Below are 26,646 nucleotides of genomic sequence, written 5' to 3' on the forward strand. Positions count from 1 at the left end.
CACGGCCGCGCGCGGTGGGCGGGGCGAGCCGGGCGCCGCGCGGTGATTGGTCGGGGGCGGCTCTCGCGCAGCCCAGCGGGCCGGGCGCGATTGGCTGCGGGCGGTGTCGGGCGCGCGCCCCGCAGGGGGGGGGGAGCGCGTGCCCGCGGCGCGGCGCGGGGCGGCGGGACCAGGTGAGAGCGGGGCCGGGGCCGCGGCTGAGGCCGGGCGGGGCGGGGACCCGGGGCCGCCCTCAGACCCTCCCGCCGCCCGCACCGCGGGCCCCCTGCCCTCCACCCCTGCCCGACCCCCCCGGCCGGCCGGCCCCGCCCCGCCGCGGGTCGCGCTGTCAGGGGCCGTCGCGTCCTACCCTGCGCCCCCTCCCCGGCCCCGCGCCGCCCCGTCATTCATTTGCCACTTTTCCCCCTCCTTCGCCCTCCCCGCGATCCCTGTCCTGCCCCGGGCCTCCCCTTCCTCTTTCTGTTTTTATCTTCTTTTAGCCCCCCTCGCCCCCCTCTCTTCGCCCTGCGCCCCCCCCTTCACTTTCTCTGGGTCCTTGTGTGTGTTTCAGGCCTTCAAGGAAAAGTTGCAAACTCCCGAGTTGTTGCTGCTGTGAGGGAGCAGGTGCCTGGAAGGAGGGAGCAGGTGTCTGGAAGGAGGGAGCGATGTAGGAGGTGCCCGGGCTCAGGGAGGTTCGGGGGACACATGGAGAGGGTGTGGGAATGGCAGGGCTAGGCTGGCCAGCCCTCGCGGGGTGTTCAGGGCAGAGGCTCCGAGCCCTCCCTCCGGAGAAAAGGGGGATTGATCACGGTGTTTAATTTTTATAACAAGAAAAACAACAAAAATAACCAAAAGTGAAGGAAAAAACCCACCCCAGCCCCACCCCAGCTGCCCAAGGATGGAGTTGGAGTAGCCAAGCCCGGCTGGATGCTGGGGAAGGGGTTGGCGCCCGCACACATGAAGAGACTCCCCGAGTTGTTTGGCTTCGCGAGGAGATAAGGCCAGTGGAGCTCCATGTTTTTAAAGGTGGGCCGTGTATGATGAAACCCAACTTCTTTTAAAGTGTAGCAGATTTAATTTTTATGGCCAAATGACAGCTTGACCCAGTTGTTATCCAATCAAAGGGCATTTTTTTGAATGTCTCTTTGTGGCACAACAGCCAACGCAAAAATGATGGCGGCTTACAATGGCGGTACGTCTGCGGCAGCAGCAGGTCACCACCACCACCATCACCACCACCTTCCTCACCTCCCTCCTCCTCACCTCCATCACCACCACCATGCTCAGCACCACCTGCACGCCGGCTCGGCGGCCGCGGTGCACCCCGTGCAGCAGCATGCCTCCTCGGCCGCCGCGGCCGCCGCAGCCGCGGCCGCCGCCGCCGCGATGTTGAACCCAGGGCAGCAGCAGCCGTACTTCCCATCCCCGGCCCCGGGCCAGGCCCCCGGACCGGCTGCAGCAGCCCCAGCTCAGGTACAGGCTGCAGCAGCTGCTGCAGTCAAAGCGCACCATCATCAGCACTCACAACATCCACAGCAGCAACTGGACATTGAGCCGGACAGACCCATCGGATACGGAGCCTTTGGTGTTGTCTGGTGAGTAGAGACAAAAGTGAACCGATACCTCCTTGTCATTCTCTACCTGGTCATAACTCATCCTTGTTTTTGTCATTTGAATCAGAATACAAGAGAGCTGCTTACCATGAGTTTTTTTGCTGGTTCTTCTCCGTTCTTAGAAAGTTGCTTCGCTTGTTCGTGTTGGCAGAACGAGGTTCCCAGTGGTGGTGAGGAGCCACCTCTGACTGACAGCCCACCCTGCTGTTCTCTTCTGAGACAATGCAGCTTCTTTATACCCTTTCTGTACCTTTAATTAGAGTGTGCATCCATGCAGCTAAGCCATGCTTCCTAAAATTTCAGGTTTACAAATGAGCATTAGAATATTCATTTTGACCTGGCTTAAGAGTCAGAAATGAAAAGCATATGAAAATGTCTTCCTTGTGCAGTCACCTGTCAAGATCTTTGTCTCACAGCGGTTTGACCTGCGGTAGTGCTGTGTGCTACCTAAAACAGCACGGCTGAACTTTGCTCCCCTCTCAAAAATGGAAATGGGATTTCCTGCCTCACTGTAGCTCTGCCTCCGGCCCTTTTATCCGCCAGCCGCGTTTCAGAGGAGTCTGTCAGCGGAGTGGAATCTCTTCTAATGCATTTTGTGATTACCTTAGAGCCATGTGTGTAATTAGTGCCCTTCAGGAGCACTGACACAAAACTGGCAGCTGTATTCATACATGTATTTGTATATAAATATTTGTCAGTGTGCCCTATTCTGAGCTGTGCCTGGGAAGCACGAAGGCTGGCAGGGGGTGTTCTGGAGAGCAGGCGTGTTGCAGTGCACTTCCTGCAGCACAAATGCAAAGTTTGCAGCGTGCAGCTGTGCGTGGTGTCCCAGCCCTCTGCAGTGTTCCCAGCTGAGCCTCTGGGGTTCCCCGGGAGTTTTGCTTAGGCACTGGCTGAGCTGCAGCTTCACTGAGACAGTGGCCGGGTCCCGGTCTGTGCCAGTGCACGGAGGCAGAGGGCTCAGCAGGGCAGGCCTCGGGAGGGCAAAGCCCCTTGTGCCTGCAGCCCAGCCCTTCAGGCTGGCCACGCGTTACCAGCCCAGTGTTGGTGGCAAAATGGTGCTTTCTGAGAAGGCCGAGGGAGCTGCAGGAGTGAGGTGCAGGTCAGTGTTGTGCTTGCTCTCGTGTGCCTTCCCTTAGAGCTGGGGAGTTAATTTAAACACCGAGTTCTCCCAGTCGGAGGGGAGCTGTTGTGCAGTCAGCACTGCTGTGCTCTGGCTGTGGTACAGCATTAAAAAGTGGGTGTAAAAGAATGAAAACTGACAAGGAATCTGCTGTAAAAAATTATCTGAAGCTATTTCCATCAGTTTGTATATTTTTTAAAGTAAGGAGTTTTCATAACTTCATTTGTTACAGTCTTTGCTTAAATTTCTGTTGTTATGTAAGATCAGCCTTTTTTACTGGTGTTTTGTTTGTGCATTTCCCAGGTCTTTATTTTCCCAGTTCTGTTCACCAAAAAACAGGGTGCAGAGAGAGATCTGCTTCCACAATATTCAGTAGAATGAAAGGTCACGCTTGCATATTTAAATATAATATCATTAGGAGTGCTGAGGGGAGAAATGAAGCATAGAGGGAAGGGTCTGACTGACATCAGGTAGGAAAGACAGTGCCAAAAGCATCCGCCCATCCCGCGCCCTGCCCGCACACCTGCGGACCTGCCCTGGGGGACTGTGCCCTCAGAGCTGCAACTGCAGCTTTGCTCGGAGGTAACAACGGCTTGGGAAAGAGAAAACAACCAAGGGGGAGGGTGTTAGCTAAAAGCAGAAGCTGGGATCCCTCCGGCAGAGCTAGGGCTGCGCTGGCTGGGGATGTCATTGGTGGCACTGAGTTCCTCTTTGCTCATGTGTGTTTGAACTCAGTGGTCACTGCTCGGCTATTGGCATTTCATATTAACTTCTGCTGGTGACTGCAGGCTCAATTTAGGAGTCTGTAAGGAATAATTAAACTGAATTTTAGCTTCATTCAAAATGTGGAAGAATGCCCAGGTAATTGAATTTTAGTTATGTGAGATAAGTAAACACTGACTTGAGTATTTATGGTTTGAGGCGACTTGGACATGAGCGATGTGCACTTGGGTTCAAGTGTGACACGGGATTCAAAAGCCTGAGTGACTTTGGAAGGAAGATTCTGTTGTTCTCAGTGTCTTGTCTGAGCATTATTAGTTCTAATAGGTAGCTGAAAAGTTTCTGTCAGTGCTTCTGAGGGAAATGGATGTTATTCCATCGACAGTTGGGAGTATTTGCAGAAGTCTTTAATCTTCTACTCTGACGTGTCACTGCTTTGTTTGGGAGGTACAGCTGACCCACAGCTCAGTTCAGTGCATCAGACAAGCGATCAGCGTGTGGTGTTGCACTTCCCGTTACCTCACCGAGAGAGATTTTCTCTTGGCAGTTGAATTAGCATTTGTCATTAGTTCATTTGTCTGGTACTCGGTGATGTTTCGGGGTAGCTAATGGGCTGCTGGAGTTTTTCACTCGTGAAGAGCCAAAGCCTCGTGCTTCAGCATTTTGATTATTAACCCCTGCGGGCGGGTGCTGCTGGTGTCTGTGCACACAGGCCGTGTCCTCGCTCAGTGGGCACCACTCCTGTGGAAATCAGCTGTCCCTGGCACAGCATCTGCTCTGCCTGCTGACCTGGGGTGGGGAGGGTGTTGCTGAAGCGGGGGCAGATCTGCAGGGACTGTCCCCAGGTCCTGCAGGTTTGTTTCCCCACGCTCTGGTGAATTGTCACAAACCCAATCATGTTCCTCATTTGCCAAAACCAGAGCGATTTGCTCTTGGAGTGTTCCCTGCTCTCGTGTTCCCTGCTCTCATGTTTCTGAAGTGTTGAAAAAACCCAGATTTTAATGTCAGCAGCAAGCTCTGTGCCCTGTGGTTCAGACTGGGTAGGGCTGAGTTTTGAAAGTCTTGTGTCTGTTCCAAGGATAAGGAGCTGTCCTTTGGAGAAGTGCTCCCAGTTTTGCTGGGGAGACATGCTGCTGCCATCTGGTGGGATTCCTAAAAAAATAATGATAATAAAAAAATGTATCGATTGAACCTGCCAAGGCTGATAGGTTTGAAATGAGGGGTGAAGCCTCAGTCCCTCTGCAAGAGGTGCTGGTGCTGTTTCCACAGGGGATTCCTGGACCCATGAAGAGGCAGCTGCAGCAGGGAAATAGGGAATGATGATTCTTGTTGCTGGTTCAAGGTGGTAACGCTGCTGCTGAAGTGTGGAAATGTCCTGTTGGCTGGGATAGATCCACTCCAGTGGGATAGGAATGTAAGGTGTGGGGGAATTCTACTTACTTGTGTTTCTTAATTTTGAAAAGTTATTGTTGTTCATCAAAGACTGTGGAACCAAGCAATCTCTCTTAGTAATGTCAAGTCCGTGTTAAGATGCATTTCTGTGGAAAAGCTGTTACAAGTGACAATAGAAGAAAGTATTTGAATTAATATTTTTTTACATTCCTGATTTACCCCATTTGAAATTGTGTGTGTAGGTTAATGTACTTGCTTCTAATCCTTTTTATTCAGGAGGTCATATGACAGTTCAGTGCTCTGAACAGTTTGGCTGTTGGTGTTGAGACAGGACATCGTGCTGCCGTAGCTTCAGGGGCAGAAATAATTTAGCCTTAATCTGCTGTTATTCCTGGCCTGCAAAGGCCTGAAAACACCAGTCATTGCTTCATAAAACCCAAAGGAATATTGCATACGGTGGATTGTTGCCTGGACCCTGGAACTATTTTAAGAGGGTTTTATCCCAGCACTGATACTAAGCACAGCAGCAGGAAAGACGTTTCCAGGATAAACTGATAATCTCCTGTTCCTTTAAAGGAATGTGTCCTGCTGAGCAAGGATGCAGTGGAGATAATGTGTTTGGGACAAAATTGCTGGAATGTATATTAAGGAAAAAAAGGCCTTATGGGTTCAGAAAAGTTATAAAAGTGGCAGGAGACGTTCCCCTTCTGTATCTGATATTGCTGAGAACCACAATAATGTTTGGCATATTTAATACTATTAATGATGCCTAGGCTGGTAAGCAAGAAAACTTCAGCAAAAGCTGAACTATATACATGTATTTTATGAAATTCATTAGGACTTTTGGTGAGAGAGGTTTTCTCTGAAGTTAAAGCTGTCTGTATCATCTTTTTCCAGTCCCTCAAACCTCACCTGCTAGCAGAAGACAGTACTTGACCACCGGGAAATATTCCCTGATAATCAACAGTTAGGTGGACAGTGCTTTAAACTATGTAATGTGACATTTTGTGTCAGTCTAAAGTGACTTTGTTGTTCCTGCTGGGCAGTGCTGAGGCTGTTCTGCTCCTCACCCACCCCACAAGGAGAGGGCTGGGGGTGCAGGAGGGGTGGGGACAGGAGGGGCTCAGTCCTGGGGTGTCCCAGCCCCTGGCATCGAGGGCACAGAGCAGGGCAAGGAGGAGAAGGGCTGCTGGGTGTTTGCCTCCCCCAGCTCTGTGGGGCCAGGCTTAAACCACGGCAGTTTTCCACTCTTTGTGTTCTACTTGAGTGAGTTTTGCTGTTGTCTGGGGCGCCTGATGCAGATAGACAATGATTTCATGAGAGAGGCCGAGTCATTTTTATCCAGTTATTGGAGGGAACCAGGAGGATGCCTAAGGCAAAGGAGGCAGCACTAGTGATGGGCACAGAGTAGAGTGGGGATGGGTTTCACATTCACCATCACAATGGAAGGAACTGCAGGTGATGATCTTGGATCCCTCTGTCAGGATTTTTTATAGGATTGCTTTATCTAAATTGGATTCTGACCCTATTTGTGAAGAAATGTAGTAGAACACTGACCTTATTCAGGTTTTTCTATATGGGAAATTCTGCAAAGCTTTATGAGTTTGAGTGGTTGGGGCTTTTTTTCAAATTTCCTGAAAAGAAAATTTCTGTTAACATTTAAATTACTGTTTCCCAAATGGAGTGAATTAAATGAAATGGATATAATAACTCCTTGCATTCAAATTAGACGTTGGGATTAGGTGAAATTCTATCCAAGCAATATACGAGATTGTTCATTATTGTCTTGTAACATGATGCAAGAAAGAAGGAATGTGAATAACATTTTTTTTCCTCAAAGTTGGGAGAGGACCATTTGGGATAAATTAGTTCACTGTAAATTATGCCAAGGTCAGCGTTTCACAGGTCACTTGAAATGCAAGTTGCTTTGCAGCACCTGCAGACCTTGATGTTGTTTGTATCCACACAGGACTGGATGCTGATAATCCAGTTAGATTCTGGTAGTATTCAGTCTGTTTTCTTTTTCCTTCTGAATTCTGCAAATGTTTCAACTTGTGACTGGATCTGCAGCCCAATATTGATTTTCCAGAAGACATATTTCAGATGTTCTTTTCTTCTCTCCCCCTGACTCTTTCATCTCTTTTTCAGAGATTTAATTGTTGTTGAATTCCCTAATCCAAACGGAGCTATTGCTGTTTTGAGGGGGTGAAGTGTGAGGGTGCAGCCCAAAGTGTGGGTCCCCCAGAGCAGGAGATAAAGGCCATAGAAGGGTCTAGGGGGAGGCTGCTGGGTGTGCCTGGTCTGCTTCATTTCTCAGGGAACAATGGGATAGAAAGAATAGCTTTGGGCAGGTAAAGTGGAGGAAGCCTTTGGGACATGTTTGAAGTGTTTTTTGATGACTTGTAATGGTTGTATCTGGGTCTCATGTATCTTTAATCCTCTGGAAAGTTCTGCCTCCCGGTCTGGAGTAGGTAACGTGCAGCTGTTCGTATGAGAAAAGCTGGCTCAAAGGTGTGTCGAGTTTGCTTAAATGGAATTTGTGTTCATTAATGTAATTGGTGATGTTTTTAAAGGCACGTTAAAAATCCACAGAGTTTTAAGTGCTAGAAAATCTCTCAGTAGATGCTGTAAGATTTGGTTCATTGGTGATGTGAGTAACTATTGCACTTGCTTTGTAAAGGTGGGAGATGCTTAAATCAAAGTGGCAGATGGCAGGCAGTACAAACATGTATGGAAAGGATAGAGACCTCTGGGGTCAATGCTTTATTTATTGATGATAGTATTTGTAATCAGCAGTAACAGAGAAAGCGTGGATGGGATGGGCAGTGAATGGATGGTAGCTACAGGTGGTACAAACCATAGCCATTACTTATCTGAGAGGGATTATAAAAGCTAATGTTATTGTAGCAGTAAGGATTTTTTAAATAACATAGGTAATATATTATCTTTAATTTTTATTTCCCCCACTGTGTTCTTTTTCATCACTTCTGCCCATTTTTCTTCTTTTCTGCCATTGTGGTACTTGGTATGAGGTGCAGCTTATCAACAGCATGCGTAAATGAAAGCAGTAATGTTTGGGGATGAGGGGTAAGTTGTACAACATAAATAATGTTTCCCTGTGGAAATCACTGGAGCTCCATCCTTAGTGCATTGTAGGAGGAACCTGGCAAAGAGCAAAGTCATCTCCTCTATAGGAACACGTGGCCTTCCTTGGTGTGTCCTGTGGACACATGGATGGGCTGCAGCCTGTGGGAGCAAACTGTGTGAACTCTTGTGGTTCCAGCATGTGGATCACAGAACTGGGTCTCCTTTGGGGAAATCCCCACCTTGCCTTGAAATCACTGAGGTGCTGATACTTGTGGGGTTCAGTTTTGTATTGTAAGTCTGCTGAGAGCCTCGATCAGTGAAATTGTCAGCTCAGTTTTCCAGGTTCACAGTTCCCTAATTTTGCTCCAAATTGCCTGGGGGTGTTTCAGTAATTCTGGGAAAATGCCAGTGGTGTTCAGGTGAGCTCAGGTGTGTGAAGGGAGTGCGTGTGGTGCTGGTCAGGCCGGGGTGTGCCAGTGGGTAGAGCCCTGAGAGGGGACAGAAAGCTGCAGGAGAGGACAGCCAGGGGTCAAAATGCTGCTCAAAATGCACCAAAACAATACACTGAACCTACCAGAATAATCTGGACTTCATTTCAGTGTTTAAAGCTGCATCATCTTCTCTTATGTAATTGTGATGGATAAATGAAGGCAGACTTATACCAGCCTTGATATGAAACAACTTCCATGGCTACAGCTCTGGAACATGGCCATGTACAGTCTTTAAAAGTGCTTAGTAAGAATTTGAGCTTTAATCTTGAGGGCTGTGGCAGAATCAATGTGTCCTGGTAGTATCATTCTTTAATTTCCTGATGTGATGTTTTTCTATAAAGGCTTGGAAGCATTTGTGTATGAGTGGAATTTTTATGCTATTGGATATAACACACAGATTGGTTATAGCAGAATCATTTTGTGGAATACATATTCTCTTATTTCTTTAATTTTCTTAGAACATGATATGATGGTACTTAGGTGTAATTTGAAAAAAGAAAAGGTTTCTCAGAGTATTCTGTTCAAGAACTCTTACAGGAAATTTTGTGGGAAAGTGGAATATACTTGGAACTGTAGTAATCCTTGGACTTTAGAGGAGCATTTTCTTTACCCCAGTCTCTTTTATAAGAAAATACATTTTAATAGTTGCAAAAAAAAAAAAAAAAAAAAAAAAAAGCTTACCAGAGAAACTGGTGTTTGAGTTTCCTTGTCCTTTTGGGGTGGTGCTAATCCTCAGTCTGTTGCTGGTTCCTGGCAGTTTGTCTCCATTGTCCGGGCACCACCAGGCGGTGCTCTCAGGGTTTTCTTAGTTTTGCAGCCTGAGTGGTGTCAGGGTAGAGCCTTTGCTTAATGGGACCAGTGAAGTTGGGATGGTATTGAGCTGGTGACCAAGCAGTTATTCAGGGTTTAAGCTAGTTGATATTGTTTTTTTCTGAAGAGGTACTGGCTCTGCCATCTCCTTTGGCAGTGTGTGTGGAGTTGGCCATCGCAGGTAATGCACTTTATTGTTTTACCTAATAGAAATTCATGTAACTATTGAAGATTATTTGTCTGTGAATAGCAACATTTGCTCCATACAGGCAGTGGCAGCTTTCAGCAAGGAGCAGTGTCCTTCCTGTGCACAGCTCTGAGGTGTGTGCTGGCGCTGGTGTGGGTGAGGGAGGGGGGCCTGCCACATGCTCTGGGGCCAGGGGACTGGGTTTCTCTGGAAACCATTCTCTTCAGCCTTAGCTCTTTTGGTTCTTAATGGGTTAAGGCATGGTACAGGAAATACAGAAAAAGTTCTCTCCCAGTCCATTTTGAGCCCCTTGATTGATGTAGGGCACTCCTGTCTGGAGCAGAGCTGCAGGTCACTGCCTTCTGAGCACAAGTGTGTCTCTGCCGTTTAACTGGGGGCCGGTTTGGCTTCCTCCTGCCTTCGTTTTTAAAGGCCCTTGGCAGCCCATGTGAGACTATTTGAAAGCCCTCAATTAGAGCTTTAGAGATTGCATAGTGACAGGACAAAAGCATTGTTTAAAGGCTGTTCTCATCTTGCAGTATAACTTCTCTTCGGATGTTTCTGTAAGTTCTGCTCAGCTCTGTCAGAGCATGGCTTTGGAAGGGGCATTTCTTTTTGGGACAAGGAAGAGAAGGCAGTGTTATTTCTGGGCCGCTTGCCATCCGTCTTTCTTAATTTTATCAATTCCTAGGCTAGCGTTTTGGTAAAATGAAGAAAAGAATTTCCTGAGCCTCTCAGCGCTTTCTGACTCCCCTGTGTTCTTCCCGATGCATTTGAAGTCCTCGAGACCAGGCCTCCTTGATGTTGATTTGTAGCTCCTGGGTATGATGATGAAGCAGAATTACAGTTTTGTTGTTGCTCAGGCTGGCAGAAGGGCTGTGGCTCAAACAGGTCACGGGAGCCGTGCTGTTCCTCACAGGAAGGTGCACAGAGCAGAGTGCCCAAGGTCACTCGTGGGCTGTGTGCGGGGTGTCCCAGCACCATGGGCACAGCTCAGACCTGCTCTCAGCTCATTTAACAAAAACAGAATAGAGGCAGTTAAAACAACACAAGGGGAATTGAGATACCAGTTCTGTTTTTGAACAAAAGTGGGGAGTCTCCGGATTAACTGGCATTTTTCAAGTCATGGTTCCTATCTCAATTGCACGGGGCTATCAGAACAGACAGGAATGGACCCAGAAATGAAGATCTGCCAATGGTTTTGTCAAGGACACATGTCTTTCTAAGTCATTGTTCTCTGAGTTGCTGTTAGCATGATTTACAGGTAAAGACCAGTGCTTTTTAGTGCTTTTTGTTTTCCTGTAGCTCAGCATATGGAAATGAAAAAAACCCCAACTACCAAACCAAGAACCAACCAAGGCTTGTATAAAAATACCTAGCTTTAAAAGTGAAATGGCAGTGAGTAATGACTAGCATCTACTTTATTCTTATGTCTAAATTCAAATTGTTGGGGGCAGAAGCTCCCACATAATAATTGCTTTTAATTTAAAGGGACAGTGGTCTGCATCATTATTGCTCTGTCCAGTGCTGCTTCAACACTGAATATTCACATCATGGACTGGAACAAAAGGATGTGGAATTCAGACCTGCTGGAATCCTCTTCAGGTTTCAACCTAAAAGCCATTGAAAGTTGCCATTTGTGATTTGGCAGAGAAAGAATTTTATCTTCTTGTAGATTCGAGCTGTTTGTGGAGAGGGGGGTGTCTGTGTGTGCTGGGGAATCCTTCTGTGTCAGTGACTAAAGCAAGGCCAGCCCAGCTCCTGCATTCTGCCAGTCTTTGTGCACTGCTGTTCTAAGAGAGAATGTCCTACAGCCGCACTGAGAGGCAAAAATGTCTTTTAAGAAATCTGTTTTACCATGGATCACTTGATTTAATTGAAGACAGTAAGAGTTCTACCTAAGCAGATTTTAATTATTAAGTAGAAAGTACATTTAATTTGTTTTTTCAATTATTATAGATACCTCAAGGTATCAAAGTGCTTTTCTGAGCATATTTGCTCATTGATTGCACTTGAAAAGTCAGGATTAAGGACTTCCACTGTGCTTTTGCCAGCAGGGCATTCACATCCTCACCCAAGCCTGTAAGCTGAGCTGCAGCTTCCATTCTGCCCCTGCTGAAGAAACAAAGCATTTATGTTCTTTAGGTTTGGATTGCTTATTGTTTTCTGAAGCAGTTGAGGAAAAGTAGGTGAATGTTGACAGAATCAGGACCAGCTTTGACCTACTTGTGGCTTTTTTTCTGATCTCTGTCTTGGGCATGTCACCTTATCATTTTAAGCTACTGTTTACTCATGTGAAACCTCATCTAAAACATTGAGAACTGACAGGTGTTTGGTAATTTGAATATTAAATGTATATATCATCACTCCCACAGTTGTTCCTGAGGAGATTTTGTCACTTACCATATGACCCAGTAAAGGGAATTATTCTATAATAATTTTATTTCATCTTAAACTGTTGTTTAAACTTTGGGCTTGAAGTATTTTAGAGTCATTAATTTCATTCCCCTGGAATTGCACCCATGGTAGTGATTCCATCTGTTACCACAAGGTTTTTGACAGACTCAGAACAGAGAAACATATATTAGGATTTTCTTGTCAGTTCATGGAAATCAGTTGTAGCTAAATACAGCTGTGAAATGAGGTGGTCAAAAGGGAGTCCTGCAGGTCAGACCTTGGCATTTCTGTGGATGGAAATGTAAAACCAAACCAACTGCATTGTAGCATGTCAGTTAATTTGGTTTATAACAATTCAGGCTGGTTTTCTTCTGGTGGGAAGAGGGAGAGACACACTTTCCTTGAAGATCTTGTAATATTTTAAACAGTTCTGTAAGATGACATTTTGTGGGTGAGTTTTAGAAGGGGGAAAAGGCTGAGGATTACTGGAGCTGTGCTGCCTCCAGCACCTGGTACAGGTCACCTGGTCCTGGCATCAAGACACAAACAGGGTTGGCTGGCTTACCTGAAAATTCACATTGTGCAAATTTTACAGTATTCCAGACATTTGAATAGTAACCAAACGACCTCTCACAGAAATTCATCAGTTGCATGTTCTGCTGTTGCAGACACGAAGGAATTTTGAGCAGTCTCGTCCCACTCTCAGCAGGCTGTTCACTCAGAGGTGCTGTTCACCTCTCCACTTTAGTGTGTCGCTCCAATGTCTCCACATTTCTGAAATTGCCTTTTGAACCTATTGAAAAGGAGTGGTTATGGCTCCAATGTAATTGAGACTGTCAAGGAAATAGGTGGAATTTTTACAGCACCATGAGACTTGATGGTATGTGACAGAGGATCATTCACTTCACTGGTCCATGGTAATGGGAGACTGATGTGTCTTTAAACGCCCTGGCAAAAAATAGAAGCCTGATTTTTACTCTTTTTTTCCCTTCTTTTTTTCAAGGCTGTGGGTCTTTCTTAAATCTTTCTTAACATGTACTAAAATATAGAGCACATCTTTAATGTTCCAAAAATATCTCAGATGAGACATCTTCTGGACTTTTGGACTGTAGAGGTTATGAATTTATTTATTCCACACTTATGTTTTGACATGTCCCTTCTGTTCCCACAGTAATTCAGAGAAGGAATGACTGGGCAGGGTTGGGCACATAGAAATCTTTACACAGAAGAAAATTGCAATAATTTACATGAGTAAGATGTGCAGGGGAAGCCTTAGAAAAGCTGGTGTGCAGTGCCTGGTGTACAGCTACGAGGGCAGAGCTGTGAGTGTGGCTGGGCTTTCCCCAGCACTGTCAGATGGGCTAAAGGAGGATCCTGGGCTCTGGGAGAAGCTGCCGTGCAGAGCTGTGTCAGGTGTGCTGCTCCTCTGGCTCTCAGCTCTCCTTCGTTCCGCAATTGAGACATCTCTGCTCAGTGTTCGCTTTGGCTGTTGGGCAGGGTTGGGAATTACAGCATCTTACAGGTGCATTTTAAGTAGTATTTTAAAGTTTAGTGATCCTGATATCCATGCCTGTGCAAGACAAATAAAATACTGTTATCTAAAGTAATTTCTAGTAAAGAGAATGGAAGAAAAAGTGTCAACTAGAAAGCATTCTGGGTTTCAGTTGTGTTCTGTATTATTGTACAATACAGAATTCCTTTGAATAAGGAACGGGTGGAGTAAGTTGAAACTTGAAAGGTCAGTAAATAAGATTTGGCTCTTCCAGCTAAAAACCTTGGTGAATGTTCATGGATTTATCATCACTACAGAATTTGGGGAGATGAATATAAATAGCAGTAATTCATAAAATTAAAAGGTACCCTCAGCCTCGTATATTTATACATATTTATTTGTGTATTTGTATACAAATACATCAAAGTCCTGAGGCGAAATCCTTAACCAACAGATAGAAATATCTCCCTTGGTGGAAGCAGGGAACTCTGCAGTGTAATTACTTTGAAGTACTGAATTTCAAATATTTATTGTACACTTCGGTTTGAATCCTCTCCTGATTTTCTCCTGTTTGAGGAAACAGCCACACATGATTGTGGTGAAAAAAGGAACGGCTGGGTTAGGACAGATTCCCCCTGGAGCAGGAAGTGTTGAGGTATTGACTGGGATGAGGTGCTGAGCTGCTTCCCAGGGATGACTGTGACTGCACTGAGCGAGGAGGAGCAGAGGAGAGCAGTGACAGCTCTGTGGCTGTGTCCTGTGCGTGTCCGGAGGATGGGGTGCTCAGAGGAGAGCAGCCACAGCTCTGTGGCTGTGTCCTGTGCATGTCCAGGAGGAGTGCAGTGACAGCTCTCTGTGTCCTGTGTGTGTCCAGAGGATGTGTGACTGCACAGAGGAGAGCAGCCACAGCTCTGTGCCTGTGTCCTGTGTGTGTCCAGAGGATGTGTGACTGCACAGAGGAGTGCAGTGACAGCTCTGTGCCTGTGCTCTGTGTGTGTCCGGAGGATGGGGCGCTCAGAGGAGAGCTCTGGTGAGGCAGAGGTGCTGGGGTGGTTATTGCAGGAAGTGAGCTGTCAGTGGGGGTATGAGCAGGGACCTTATTAACCTGCTTTGCTCTGGAGGTGCAGAAATACTCCAGGAACCGTGCCAAGGCCTGGAGGCTTGTTGGACGCGGAGAAGAAGGTTCCTCATCTGGGCTTTTCTTGGTTGGCTGGTGGGAATGGGAATAGAGGTCAGTGAATTGGGGCAGGAATGTGCATGTAATAGTGGTATCAGCTTTAAAAATAAAGAAGAAAGAGCTGTAAAAATACATGGAGCTTTATGTCTTTATGGGCATCTTATTTATTTGTGAACATCACAGACCTTGCAGAGCTATGCCATTGGCTGAAAAAAAGAATTAAAAATGTATAATAAATGTCATGTGTAGTGTAGTAATTTGTTGTAGCTGTGCTTCATAGAGGCAGTTGAGAAGTGAATAAAAAGGTCGGAAGCAAAGTCAGAAAATTTTGTGTAAATAGGGAGATAAATTTGATCTGGAAAGCAGTTTCAATTTTAAGCTTCCATGAAGGAAGACAAATTAAACATTTTTAAAGATATTAACCATAACAGTATCCCTTTAATTTTCACTCCTTTCTTTTAAGTAAGATACTCTGAATCACTTTTTGTTCAAGGAGACAGATTTCTTGCAGTAATCAGTTTTGCTTTTAGCTCTGATTTGTAAAGAATAAGTGATAATGGCACACATGCTGGAGGGTGTGATTAGAACCAACGTTAAAAGGCTTTTTTAGGACATCGATGGTTGGAAAAGGAGCTCTGGAGAGGTCTGCATTTAGCAGGAGGGAATGAAGCACACCTTTGAAGTCGCTTAACCCTTTCCCATAAAATACCTGCTAGGGGAAATGAAATCTGGATGTTTTCTTCAGGCTCATGTGAAAGTTCTGATGAAATCTGTTAGCTTGCATTCAGTCAGCTCTTTCCCTGAACAGATCCCACACCACTAAAAAGACCAGCTCCTGAGGATATGTGTTAGAAAGTCTTGCCTATTTGGAGTAACTTACAGGTTTTTTGAAGTGCCTTTGGGTATTTCTTGATTACTTTACAGTATTCCATGGAGAATGTTGAGAAAACGTAATGAAATGCTGAGAATGCACATTGGTAGTCAGTTAATTGTCTTTTTGTGTAATCTTGTTAAGTAACTTATTTCTGTTCAGTGCCTTTCCAACAAACACAAATTGTTGTTCACATGTAAATTCCTGCATGCAAAACCTCCTTTACTTACCAAAACATGAAGAAAATATTTAGCAGGTGGAGTATATTTTTATATGTCCTAGATGTCTAAAAGTGTAAGAAGTTTTTACTTTTGTCTGTGAACACCTTCACCCAACTTCTGTCAGTCCATGTCAGCCTGGCCATGGCTTCTTCTCAGGTGTGTGAATGAGCACTCAAACTGCTGCTGCTGATCCCCAGGGATGGCTGGAACAGGGAACTGTCTGACTGGCTTCTCTGCCTCAAAGTTCAATCCAAGTGAAATCAAAGTTTTGCTCAGTAGTATCTTCTTAGCTATCTTTTTCCAGTTTGCTTTCATATCATATCTCTCAAAGATTTTTTTTTTTTACACACTGTAAATATTTCATTTTAGGATCTTTGAAGTATTGCCAGCTGGAGGCTGCTACAGAGCAATAGTGACCTGAAAATCATTAACAGCACATCCAGTGCTTAAATAGCTCGAAAAATAACAGCTGTTCTTTTTGATAATGTCTTTTAACAATGAAACCTTATTTTTCCATGCTTGTGTGCTAAAAATTCTGCTGTCACTAACAACTCTGCCTCAATGTTTCAGACTATTCTGCGGTGCAGCTACTGGGACTTTTTGTAGGCAATGATTTACTGCAGGTTTTGGATTTTAAGTCCCCAAACTGCTGATGTGAATAGGTGGCCACACGTGTCAGTGTTTGTGTCTCGTGGGCCCTGCTGAGTTCTGGGGTAAGCAGGTATTTAATGCAGCTCACAGGAATGATGTGATTTACCTCTGAGCTGTGGTGGGTGCAGGATCCTCCTCTGGTCAGTGCCGTTCCTCACTCCTGGGATTCATCCCTGGATTCCGTGTGCTTCCCTAGCGTTTCTCCTTCAGCCCCCATGGTGCTGTGACTGTCAGGGCTCCTGATTTCCAGTTTTATTGCTCCTTGGTGGGGACAGGCCTCGTGCTGTGAGTTCAGAGCAGCCTTCCCAAGAGCTCTGGTCATGGCAGTAAAGTGAAGAGGACTGAGCACTGCTCCCTCTACTAATATTTTCCTCCTTTTCCTAATGAATCTGTGGGTGGCTTTTCCTTTAAAAATTATAGCTGAAATGACTATGAATTTCTCCTTTAAACGAGATTGTATCAGCTTTTGCATCTCTCAGACAATGTGTGTACAGCCAGAGGGTAAAACCCATTATAATGCCACGCGAATTGAGTGAGTGTGTGCGCTGAAACTCTCTTGTGAGAAATCCAACCCAAACCAAAGCTCACTCCTGGTGACCCCTGTCCCAGCAGTGGTGGGCAGGAGCCCAGGTCACCCTGCTGGCAGGACAGGGTGCAGAGTGGTCTGTGACACAGGGCTGCACACACAGGGAGAGAAGACTCCCAGGAGATTAGGAAATGGGGTCCTCAAATCAGGACTCCAGTTATCTTGGAGGAGGCTCTGCTGGTGCTCTGCATTCACTGCTGGGGTGAGGCACCTCTAGAGGAACAGTTCATGTGGTACCCAGGAGCCCTCCAGTGAGATTAATCCCACCTCTCCTCACTGGCAGAGGATCCCCTCTGACGTACCCCTCGGCTGCCATTGCTCCTGAACAGGCTTCTGTCTGTCCTGCCTGTCTGTCTGTCCTGCCCGTCTGTCTGTCCTGCCCGTCTGTCTGTCCTGCCCGTGTGTGGGGCTGCTGCCTGTGTCACCGTGCCACCACAGCCCCTGCCCGGCTTTGGGCTGCAAAACTCATCTTCAGGCTGCTAAAGTTGGACAAAACGATCGAGCATTTCAATAATTTAACCTCCATTAGGAATTGTCACAGCTTTAAAAGGTGTTTTGTGTGCATTGGTGAACACGGGCGGGACATAGACTGCAGTCTGTGGTGGGAGAAAACGCTGCTGGCAGTAGGCAAGGTCACTGGGGGCCTGGAGCATCACCTTTGTCCTGTCTCCCTGGTGTTTGAATCTTTGTAATGGTAAACTGCTAAAGCAGCTGCTTTGCTTAAATCTCAGCCCGTGTGGATGCATTTCCTTTTTTTTTCCTACAGTAAGACATCTGTCACTAAATCCACATATATCTATTGGTTTCTTTTCTCAAGGATTTCACACTTATTTTCCTCACCTCTCCCCTCTGCTACCCAACAGTCCATTAAATGTTGTGGATCAGTTTTTGTCACATTTTAGTAGGGCTCAGTGCCTGGCAGTGACTTTACAGAGAACAGAGACTGGTCTCATGGCCTGTGCCTGTATGCAAATTTTATGTACCTATTCAAGCATTTCCCAGATAAGAGATTTGATAAGTACACAGCCTCTCCCTGCCCTTCCACTTCAGTCTTGGGAATCTTGTGGGTTTGTGAGCTTTTCTAAGGGATTTTTAATATCGTCCCATGCTCAAGTATATTTTGAAATATGCCAAGATGTGATTGATTGCAATACTGTGTACTGAAAAAGTGGCATATTGGTATCACATGCCCTTGAGTATGAGCTCTGCTGTTTGTTTTAAAATGGTACATCAAACATGCCTGGGTGAGCAGCTGAAATGCTTGTGGGGACCAGGTCACTTACATATCTCAGAACAAGGCTTCCTGGAAAAGCCTGTGTGATTAAGAGTCAAGCAACTGAGGAAAAAAGTTCACTGACTAATAAGAAAAACTTGCAGAGTAATCCTATTAAGTTCCCTCCCTTCTGGTAAGTCCTGATGTAAATTTATAGATATTCTCTATAAATGTGAAAGAAGGTTTGTTTCCCTGATAAAACAAACTCCACCAGCAGTTTCCCACACCACCCCAAGAGCATTCTTTCATTATCTTGCTCCTGTGTAATAATTGCACGGAGCAGTCACAAACTTGTTTTTCTACCAGTTGAAACTACAGAACAATGTGTATGCCTTGACCTGGATTCGGGGAGAGAAAAAGTCACTGTTGGCGTACACTGCACCTTGACAATTTGCCATCAACGTGGCACAGAGTTGCTAAAGGCTTATAGTGCGTAATTGAAACGGCAGAATGCCTGCAAGGATTCTTTGAGATAAGGATTGTCTTTGAAAACATTTTAACTAGAGGTCTGGATTGTGTCATTAATCTCTTCTGTAGTCCTATTACTTTTTAAGATTGTATTATTTCTGGTGTGATTAGCCTGCAAAGTAAATAGAAGGTGCAAGTTTTGTAAAGTATCTTTTTTCTTTATGTGTTTTATGTCAGACTATTTTAAAAGCTTTTTATGTGGTTCTTAAATACAGAAGACATACATACATTATGTATAATCAGCAGAACGAAGGGTTTGTGATGGCAGGAGAGTGGCCCTGCTGCACAGGGCACCCCCTGCAGTTCGGGGATGCTGTGACTGTGACCTGCTCCCCATCACGTCCCTGCCATTCGCCCCGGCTGTGCTGGCCCAGCTCCCCCTCTGTGGCTCCAGGGACGGGGCTTGGGATGAACACTGGGAGTGTTCAGGGCTGGATCCTGGCTTGGGGTCGCTGCTCCAGTGTCATTCCTAAAGGCATGGTTAGAGCTGAGCTATCTGCCTTCATACAAGATGTATTAACTCATTTTGTGCCCCATACCTGTCTATAAATTTTTCTCGGTTATTTCTGGTTTGGATCTCGGTCTGTGGTCTCTTTATCCCCGCTGCAGCTGGTGCTCAGTCCGTGGAGCCTGTGGGGTTCCAGCAGTGCTGGGTGATGGATGGCTCCTGCCTGCCGGGCCCTGCTGCGGGCTTCACCCGTGCTGGAAGGTCCTCTCAAAGCAGGGCAGGGAATTCAAATGTGTTCTGAGAGCAGCAGTAAGTAAAGCTGCCTTTCTAGCTGTTCTCTCAATTAGCTCCTAGGAGATTTTCCTGCTTTTCTAGTTTCTCCTGGGGATATGTGACCTGATAGCATATTGCTATAAATAATTATTTTACTAGTATCAAAGTAGGTACTGTACACAAACACAAAGCAACATTTTCAGCATCTTTTTTTGGATGCTGTAAATACCAGATTTTCCGACAGGCTGTTTCCTTTCTTCCTTTCTTGTTTCTGTTCTTCAGAACGCAGGCCTGACAGTTCTGATCTTCAGAACTTGGGTTGTTAGTTTTGTGCTGCCCCTTGAAGTGAAATTGCTGGTGAGTGGTACAGAGCTCCCAGCCCAAGGCAGAGAGGTGAGGGGCAGGCTGGCGTTGCTGCTGCTGTGGGGCAAAGAGCAGAGGAATTGCTTTCCAGATGGATACTGCTCTGTGATTGAAGTTATTTTGGTCATCCCAGTAAAAATATGCATATACTCTGTTCTGTAGTGAGGTTTGAGAAATTCACCTTAAAAACTGGGATTGGGAATTGAGGCACCATAATCTCCTTGCTCTAGTTTTATGGTTCTCATTATAAAATTCTATTTTCAGAATCCAATTATTTTAAATTAAAACACTTGCCATGTGCAAAGCACCTTATAATTCCTGAGCTAGTATACTTGCATTCCATAAGTTGTGTGGGAGAAAGACCAGTATCAATTTGTGGAAACTTAGACACCACGTGCTGTTGCTTCTCCAGATGTGATTTGGTGATAGACCAATAAATAGTCTTACACTTGCCGGTGTTCTGTCAGAACAGGATTATTACATCTTTTACCCTCTTTGGAGAGGAAGAAGTGAGCAGCAGACCTGATAAAATCGGATCTGTGTAGCTGGGGGAGTGTTCTAATGAGGTGTTTTGGGAGGTGAGGGAGGTGTTTGTCCTGCCGTGCTCTGCAGGTGTTGCTGTCAGGCTGAGCTCTGTGTGTGGCACTGCTGGGTGTGCTCTGTGCACAGAGTGGTCACATCTGTGTGACACAGGCTCTGCCTGTGACAGTGACTCTGTGACAGTGCTCAGTGCCCTCACAGCAGTGCTTTTTTCCCTAGAAATGTCTTCACCTTGTTTTGGCTCACTGAGTTCAGAACAATAAGAAACTTTAAAATATTCTTTTCCTCTTTAGAAAAACTGTCTAACAGGAGTGTGTGATGTTCTTTGTCTTTTATTCTGTAGGTCAGTAACAGATCCACGAGATGGAAAGAGAGTTGCACTCAAAAAGATGCCCAACGTCTTCCAAAATTTGGTCTCTTGTAAAAGGGTCTTCCGGGAGTTGAAGATGTTGTGTTTTTTTAAGCATGACAATGTAAGTAAATTCAAAGTAATGTTGAAATCTTTGAGAAAACCTAAATGTAAAATGGAGTTCTCTGTAACAGAAGTTGCTTTTTTCTACCTTTTTTACCTTTTGCTTTTTCTGCCACTGAGCTGCTTATGCAGAATGGGAACAACTTTGGGTTTGCAACTCCCATGTGGAAGCAGTGAATCACAAAACTCTGAAGGACTAAAGGCAGAACAAAGTGTAATTTCTTCTGCTTTTACATTTCTTTGCTGGAATTAGTTATTTCAAAGATTTTATGTTCATATATATTGTAAAGAAACCACTTTTTATTGGATAGATAAATCTGTGCTTTCAATCTACTACTCTAACAGCTGGAAAAAATTTCTTGAGTTAAAAAAGAGAGAGACATTGAATGTACAGACTATCTGACGTGGTGGGTTATTAAATTTACATACCTGGTGAGACAGAACATTGGTCTGTCTGTGGGGTAGAATAAAATGAAGCCATGTGAGAAATGTGCAGTCTTGTCTTTTTGAAAAGGATTTGGTTTTGTTTGACTGGAATAGGCCTTGACCTTGTGTGTTGTTTCCTAGGTACTCTCTGCCCTCGACATCCTCCAGCCTCCACACATTGACTATTTTGAAGAAATGTATCCTAAATATAAAAATAGAACATCTTAATTGAGGTAGGTGTGATTTTCATTAGCTTAGAAACTGCCAGTATTTGGTGTAATCTATGAAATGAAACCACAAAAACCTCGAGCCTGCTCGTGGACAGTTTTATTTCCAGAAGTGAAGGTGCAGCATGCAGAGCTGTGAGGTGTGTTGGATGTGCAGGACTGAGCTGAACCTTTGATTGCACATGAGCCTGTGTGTGCAGGGAGTGTGGGGCTGACCAGCAGGCCCTCCTCATGGGGATTCCCACTGATATTTTTTTGAAAACTATGTCCAGTAATTAATCTCCTCTCAGCTGTTGGTACTTTAAAAGACTTTGTGGTGGTTTCAAAGAATTCTGTGTTCACAGTCTTTGACACCCTGACCTGTCAGAGGGGTTTCAGTGGACTGGCAGGGCTGTGGCTTTGCTTGGCCAGCTCTGTCCTGGCCCAGAGCTGTGTTCCACACGTTCTGTGCCACTGGTGCACAGGTACAGGCTGCCCATGGGGAGCTGTGTTCTAGCAGTGAATTTGGGGGAAAAACTTGACATGAGTGTCGTGGTTCGTTTTTCTTCCTTTTCAAACTTGGCTTGGGCTGTCTTCTAGTTGGGAAGTTGGGATTTTCTGCTTTCTGAAATGCTAAAATGTGAATCCCTGAGCTGGGAGGGCTCTGACTCTCATGGGAAGAGAAGTTCTTTGCCACTTTTGTGGTTAGACTTGGGCAGGCTGGGTTTCCTTGCTGGTGGGTCTTAGCTGCTTTTTTGTATGACCCACTTTACAATTAATGGGTGGGAAATAGTCATTATTTTTAGGTAACCTGAACTTTTGAAATATGGTTTGATCTATTTATATAACACCTTGGATTGATTGGTGAAGAAAGTAGGCGTAATCCACGTGGTGATTTTAACCAAAGTACAGCACAATTTTCTGGTGGAAAAACACATTATTTAGTTGAAAATATTGGCGTGCTGTACTGGGGCTTTTTCATATGAGTTTAGGTAAAGCTTTAAAATTATGCTTTGATATTTCTTTCACGTGAAGAGCATTTAAGTAGTCTTCAAAAACTGGATTTTGGTTATGTGCACTAGTTCAATGCCCTCATTTAGAACAAGTCATATGAGTTATAAATCAGATCTAGGTTAAGGATTACTCCTTCCGTGTAATTGTACAATCAAGAATATTTAAATGGGATAAGCTTATTTTTATGAGCTTAGCTACTGCCAAGTTTTGAATATAAAACCAAAATGCTGGCTTCCTTCATGGCTAACTGACTTTAAGTCAGTCTGAGTAGTGTTCTATAGGGCTGTCTTTTTTTATATTTTTGTTAATTTCTTGTCTCTAAGATTGGCAATCGAAGACTATTGCTCTGGGTAGTCTTCTTTGTCCTTTCTTTTGAAATAATTACAATAAGTGCACTTAGGACACTTAAGTTAAAAAGAATGAATTAGTAAAAGTTTTGATTTATATACCCATTTTTAATTGCATGTGTTTCTGCTTACGGTAGTGTAAGGAGAACTTACTTGAGATTGATTTGAAGATCAGGTAAAGATCAGGTTCCATATTTGGGGGTGCAGCTGTCAAAAGTTCTTTTGTTGATCCACTAGTGGAGTTCCTAAAGATACCACAGAGTTCCATTTTTACAGTAGGACATGTTGAACAGTGATAAAAGTGTAAAGGGCTGGAGTTGGTACTGAGTGATTTCCTTTGTTCTTTTCAAAGAGTTGTAGGGCCCTTTTTGGGGAAGGAAATGTAATAAAAGAATGACTAAAATGATATGAATGATGTGTTGCAAATGAGCTGGTAGAGTTCATTTCAATTATTCAGTGTTTCGTAGGTACCAGCAGGAATTGCAGAGTGTATTTTTTAAAGAGAACTAATTATAAAACCACGTTAAAAATTTAATGATAAATTAAAAGATTTCTTAGGAAACCGGTAATGAATAAAAGAATTATTATCTAGTGAGATTTTTGTTTTAGGATGAAAATTTCTGGCAAACACTCAGATTAAGATATAATCTGAATTAATAATGAGGTTTTGGGTTGAAAATCTTGTGGCCATTTTGAATCTTCTAGGTATTGATGTTTTTGCCAATATCACCTAGTGCAAAAATGAATGATTGATAGCTCTTTTTCCCAATTACAAAATCTTCCACAGCTGGTCGTAATACTGAATTCAGCAACTGCAGATCCACAGATGTTGACCTTTAAGAACTAACCAAGTTTCTGTAGTAACTTTTTCAAAACTTTGCCCGTTAAAGTGAAAGTCAGAAGCTGCTGAAAAGTCCCCACTTTTCCGGAGTGGGGTCTGTAACAGATGTGAAAAGCAGTAAGAGCAAAGATGGGCAGGGAATCTCCTGAAGAGGTGAGGAGCTGTTTTGTGGTGGGCTCTGGGGCAGAGCTTGGAGGGCAGAGGGAGCAGGGTGAGCTGGGCTGCTGCGGGCAGCGGGGACAGTGCCAGCCCTGAGGGACAGTGCCAGCCCTGAGGGACAGTGCCAGCCCTGCTGTGTGCTTACAGCCACGGAATTGGGCTTTGAGGGAGGCAGAGACCAAAGCACAGTCCGAGCCGTGATGAGAGTGCCACATCACCAAGGGCACTTCATCCCTTTCCAAGGTTTATCTGTCGCTTTATAAAATTTACCAACTCAGCAGGTCCCAGCCAGCAGAGCAAGTCAAGTTCTTTTGTGCCACGCATTTGCTTTGATAATTACTCTGAAGCAAATTGGTACATTTGTAGATCTAATTTTATACAGCTACTTAACTAATTACTGCTGTCAGGAGCAATTTCTCTCTGGTAGCAGCGCTGGGTAGCGGCGTGCTCAGCACCGGCGGCCGCCCCACGGCCACAGCCTGGGGCTTGCACTTCAAAAGGCACCTGCAGGTCCCTGTGTGAGGAGGGGGCTGGAGTCCCCTGGGCTTGGGGCGTTGGTTTTGCTGGGTGTCCCCAGCAGTGGCTGCTGCAGGCGGGTCCCAGGCAGGAGGAGAGGCGCGTTTGTCACACGCGGCCTCCGCGGGCGCCGCTCCCGCTCCTCGTCAGAGCCCTCATTAAATTATCCAGAGACAATAATCAGATCCTGCTGCTGGGGTTAATGGCACCTCTGAGCCCTGTCAAGGGCTTTATTTAATGCGCCCCAGACCTGGAGTGGTGCAGGTGCCATTTCAGGCCCTCATTTAATTTAAGCTGCTTTAGTTGGCATGGCAACTAGTTGAGACATCTGGGAGACATTATGCTCGGGATTGAGATTTAGGAGGATTTGTGGCGTAGCAAAACAAAAATCTTATCATAATAAAGTGCAGAGTAATGCTTTTGGGTTTTTAAAAATATTTTGTGTTAAATTCAGTGTAAAGATTTGTTGCAGGTATAAGGTAAACCGCAAATTTTAAAAGTCTGGTATAAATATTTAAAAGGGTCTTCGCTAAAGGAAAAGAAAAATTAGAGGACTACATATTATGGTGCTGCAGCATTGGGTTTTTTCTTTATGAATTCTTTATGAATGCAATTTTAATATTTTTTTCCTCAAAAAATTGGAGATATTTAATTTATAAAATGAGTTTTAGTGTGGTGTTCTGTTGGCAGATGAACCCTTTGCCATCAGGGATTTGGCTGGAGAGGGTTTGTAGAGCAACAGATGAAAGCAGAGCATTGACTGGGTAGAGATGAAAGAAAATGAGCATTCAATACCTGGCTGTATCAGTTAACAGGGGCAAATGTGTTTTACCTCCTTCAGCCACAGTGTGATAATAGCAGAGGTTCTGTTTCAAATGTGACTGCTGAACGAAGCTTTTAAAGCAGTGATGTTTTTATTGATGCCTGTAGTGCCCGCAGTATTTATTGTGATGGTTTTGGGGTGTTTTGGGCTGTGTTGCTGTTGTCCCACACGCAGGACCAGGCCAGGATGTCTCCATCCCTGGGGTGTGCAGCTTTCACCCCGTTCCTGCCTCTGAAACCCCTGAGCACTCACAGGCCCCTCTGGAGCCACCGCCCCAGGCCCAGCTGTAATTCACCTTTCAGTAACTTTGTGCAAATACCTCAATGCAAACTGTGATGGACTCATCTGTTTTCTTTCACAAGCCGTTTCTTATTTTCATTCCTGTAAGAATTTGACCTCTGAAGCAGCTTTCTTCTCTCTAGCTCAATAGTTCTGACCTGTAAGAGCTCAAGTAAGTAGGAGTTACTGAGTGTTTCAGGAGATTCTGTGCCTGTTGTGCTTTTCCTTAACCACTGAACTGCAGCTATGTTGTCACTGAGTTGATGCAGAGTGACCTCCATAAGATTATCGTCTCTCCTCAGCCACTCAGCTCGGATCATGTCAAAGTTTTTCTTTACCAGATTTTAAGAGGTAATTTTTCTTCTTCTAAATTTAATGAAAATTATGTAGTAGAAATATTTTTTTGTTTTTCTTAATGTTTATTCTCAAGACATTCTCATCTTGAGTAAGCTTCCTGTATGAACTTCTTTTAATTTCCTATTTGAATAAATACCAAACATGAATTATTGTAGCTAAGAGCATGGCACCCCTGCTGCCTTAAAGCATTGTTGGGGAAAAAAAGTGATGCTTTTAGAAACAAGGAACAGAAAGGACACCTAGACTGAACCAGATGGGTAATATGTGTGATTATATCCACTTAAGGTAAAAATTGTTACTGAAAAACAGAACAGTAAGAGGCATTTGAAATTCCAGTGTGGGGATTAGCAGAGTATCCATGCCATAATCAGAGAGATGATGTTTTGCTTTTGAGTTATTGTTTGTTGGGGTTTTTTGTGGGGGGGGCATGTTTATAAAAACACTACTAAATGCCTTTTTCTGGATATTTTATATACTCCAAAATTTTACTCATTAAGTGACTGAGTGTGCACTAGTGCCTGGGAGTTACTCATATAAAAACTGAGGCACAGGCAGAGTCTTTGCTGATCAGGAGTTGCCAGACCTTCTGGGAAAATGTTGTCAGCCTTGGAATTCTTTTAAAAAGGAAATAAATATTGATTTTAATTTCCCTTAATATTTCAGGTCTGAAATATCTACATTCTGCTGGCATTTTGCATCGAGACATAAAACCAGGGAACCTACTCGTGAACAGCAACTGTGTCCTTAAGGTGCTGCTTACATTTATTGAAGATGTTTGTGTGTGTATGTTGTTAATTTTTAAACAAAACCATTCAATGTGACCGCTTTCCCTGACAGTCCATGTAAATGGAAAAAAACCCTACAGATTTTTTAAAAAGTAGAAATGAAGCAGACATCTGCCTTTTCCCTTTTGTCCCTGGCTCTCCTCATGTCTCTGAAAGCAAGAGAGACACAACTGCTGAGTTTGTCCTGGCTGGGATCCCTGTGCCTGCAGGGGCAGGGGGTGCTGGGGGTGCCTCAGGGTCCCTGTGCTCCTCAGGGGAA

The 26,646-nt window shown here is 44.7% G+C and overlaps 1 protein-coding gene and 1 long non-coding RNA gene across 4 annotated transcripts in view; one reads left to right on the top strand and one right to left on the bottom strand.

The window, feature by feature from the left end:
• The first annotated feature begins 61 nt into the window (after positions 1 to 61).
• Positions 62 to 26,646, top strand: part of NLK (nemo like kinase) — a 35,542-nt gene continuing 8,957 nt past the window's right edge. The window contains exons 1-7 of one of the 3 annotated variants that reach the window (XM_063402939.1): positions 62 to 173; positions 551 to 1,005; positions 1,139 to 1,574; positions 20,506 to 20,635; positions 21,202 to 21,257; positions 25,490 to 25,596; positions 26,266 to 26,351. In XM_063402939.1, coding sequence (XP_063259009.1) covers positions 1,150 to 1,574; positions 20,506 to 20,635; positions 21,202 to 21,257; positions 25,490 to 25,596; positions 26,266 to 26,351 — 804 coding nt within the window. In that variant the 5' untranslated portion in view covers positions 62 to 173; positions 551 to 1,005; positions 1,139 to 1,149. Of the gene's footprint in view, positions 174 to 550; positions 1,575 to 20,505; positions 20,636 to 21,201; positions 21,258 to 25,489; positions 25,597 to 26,265; positions 26,352 to 26,646 lie in introns of those variants that run through there. The other 2 variants (XM_063402938.1, XM_063402940.1) reach the window with 2 other exon arrangements.
• LOC134553369 (uncharacterized) lies at positions 1,433 to 2,651 on the bottom strand. The gene is made up of 3 exons (XR_010081079.1): positions 1,986 to 2,651; positions 1,680 to 1,883; positions 1,433 to 1,571 (listed from the first exon to the last, which is right to left on the bottom strand). It is a non-coding gene; the product is annotated as an uncharacterized LOC134553369 (long non-coding RNA).

This window comes from Prinia subflava, chromosome 8 (assembly GCF_021018805.1).
Source record: "Prinia subflava isolate CZ2003 ecotype Zambia chromosome 8, Cam_Psub_1.2, whole genome shotgun sequence".
NCBI classification, from domain to species: Eukaryota; Metazoa; Chordata; class Aves; order Passeriformes; family Cisticolidae; genus Prinia; species Prinia subflava.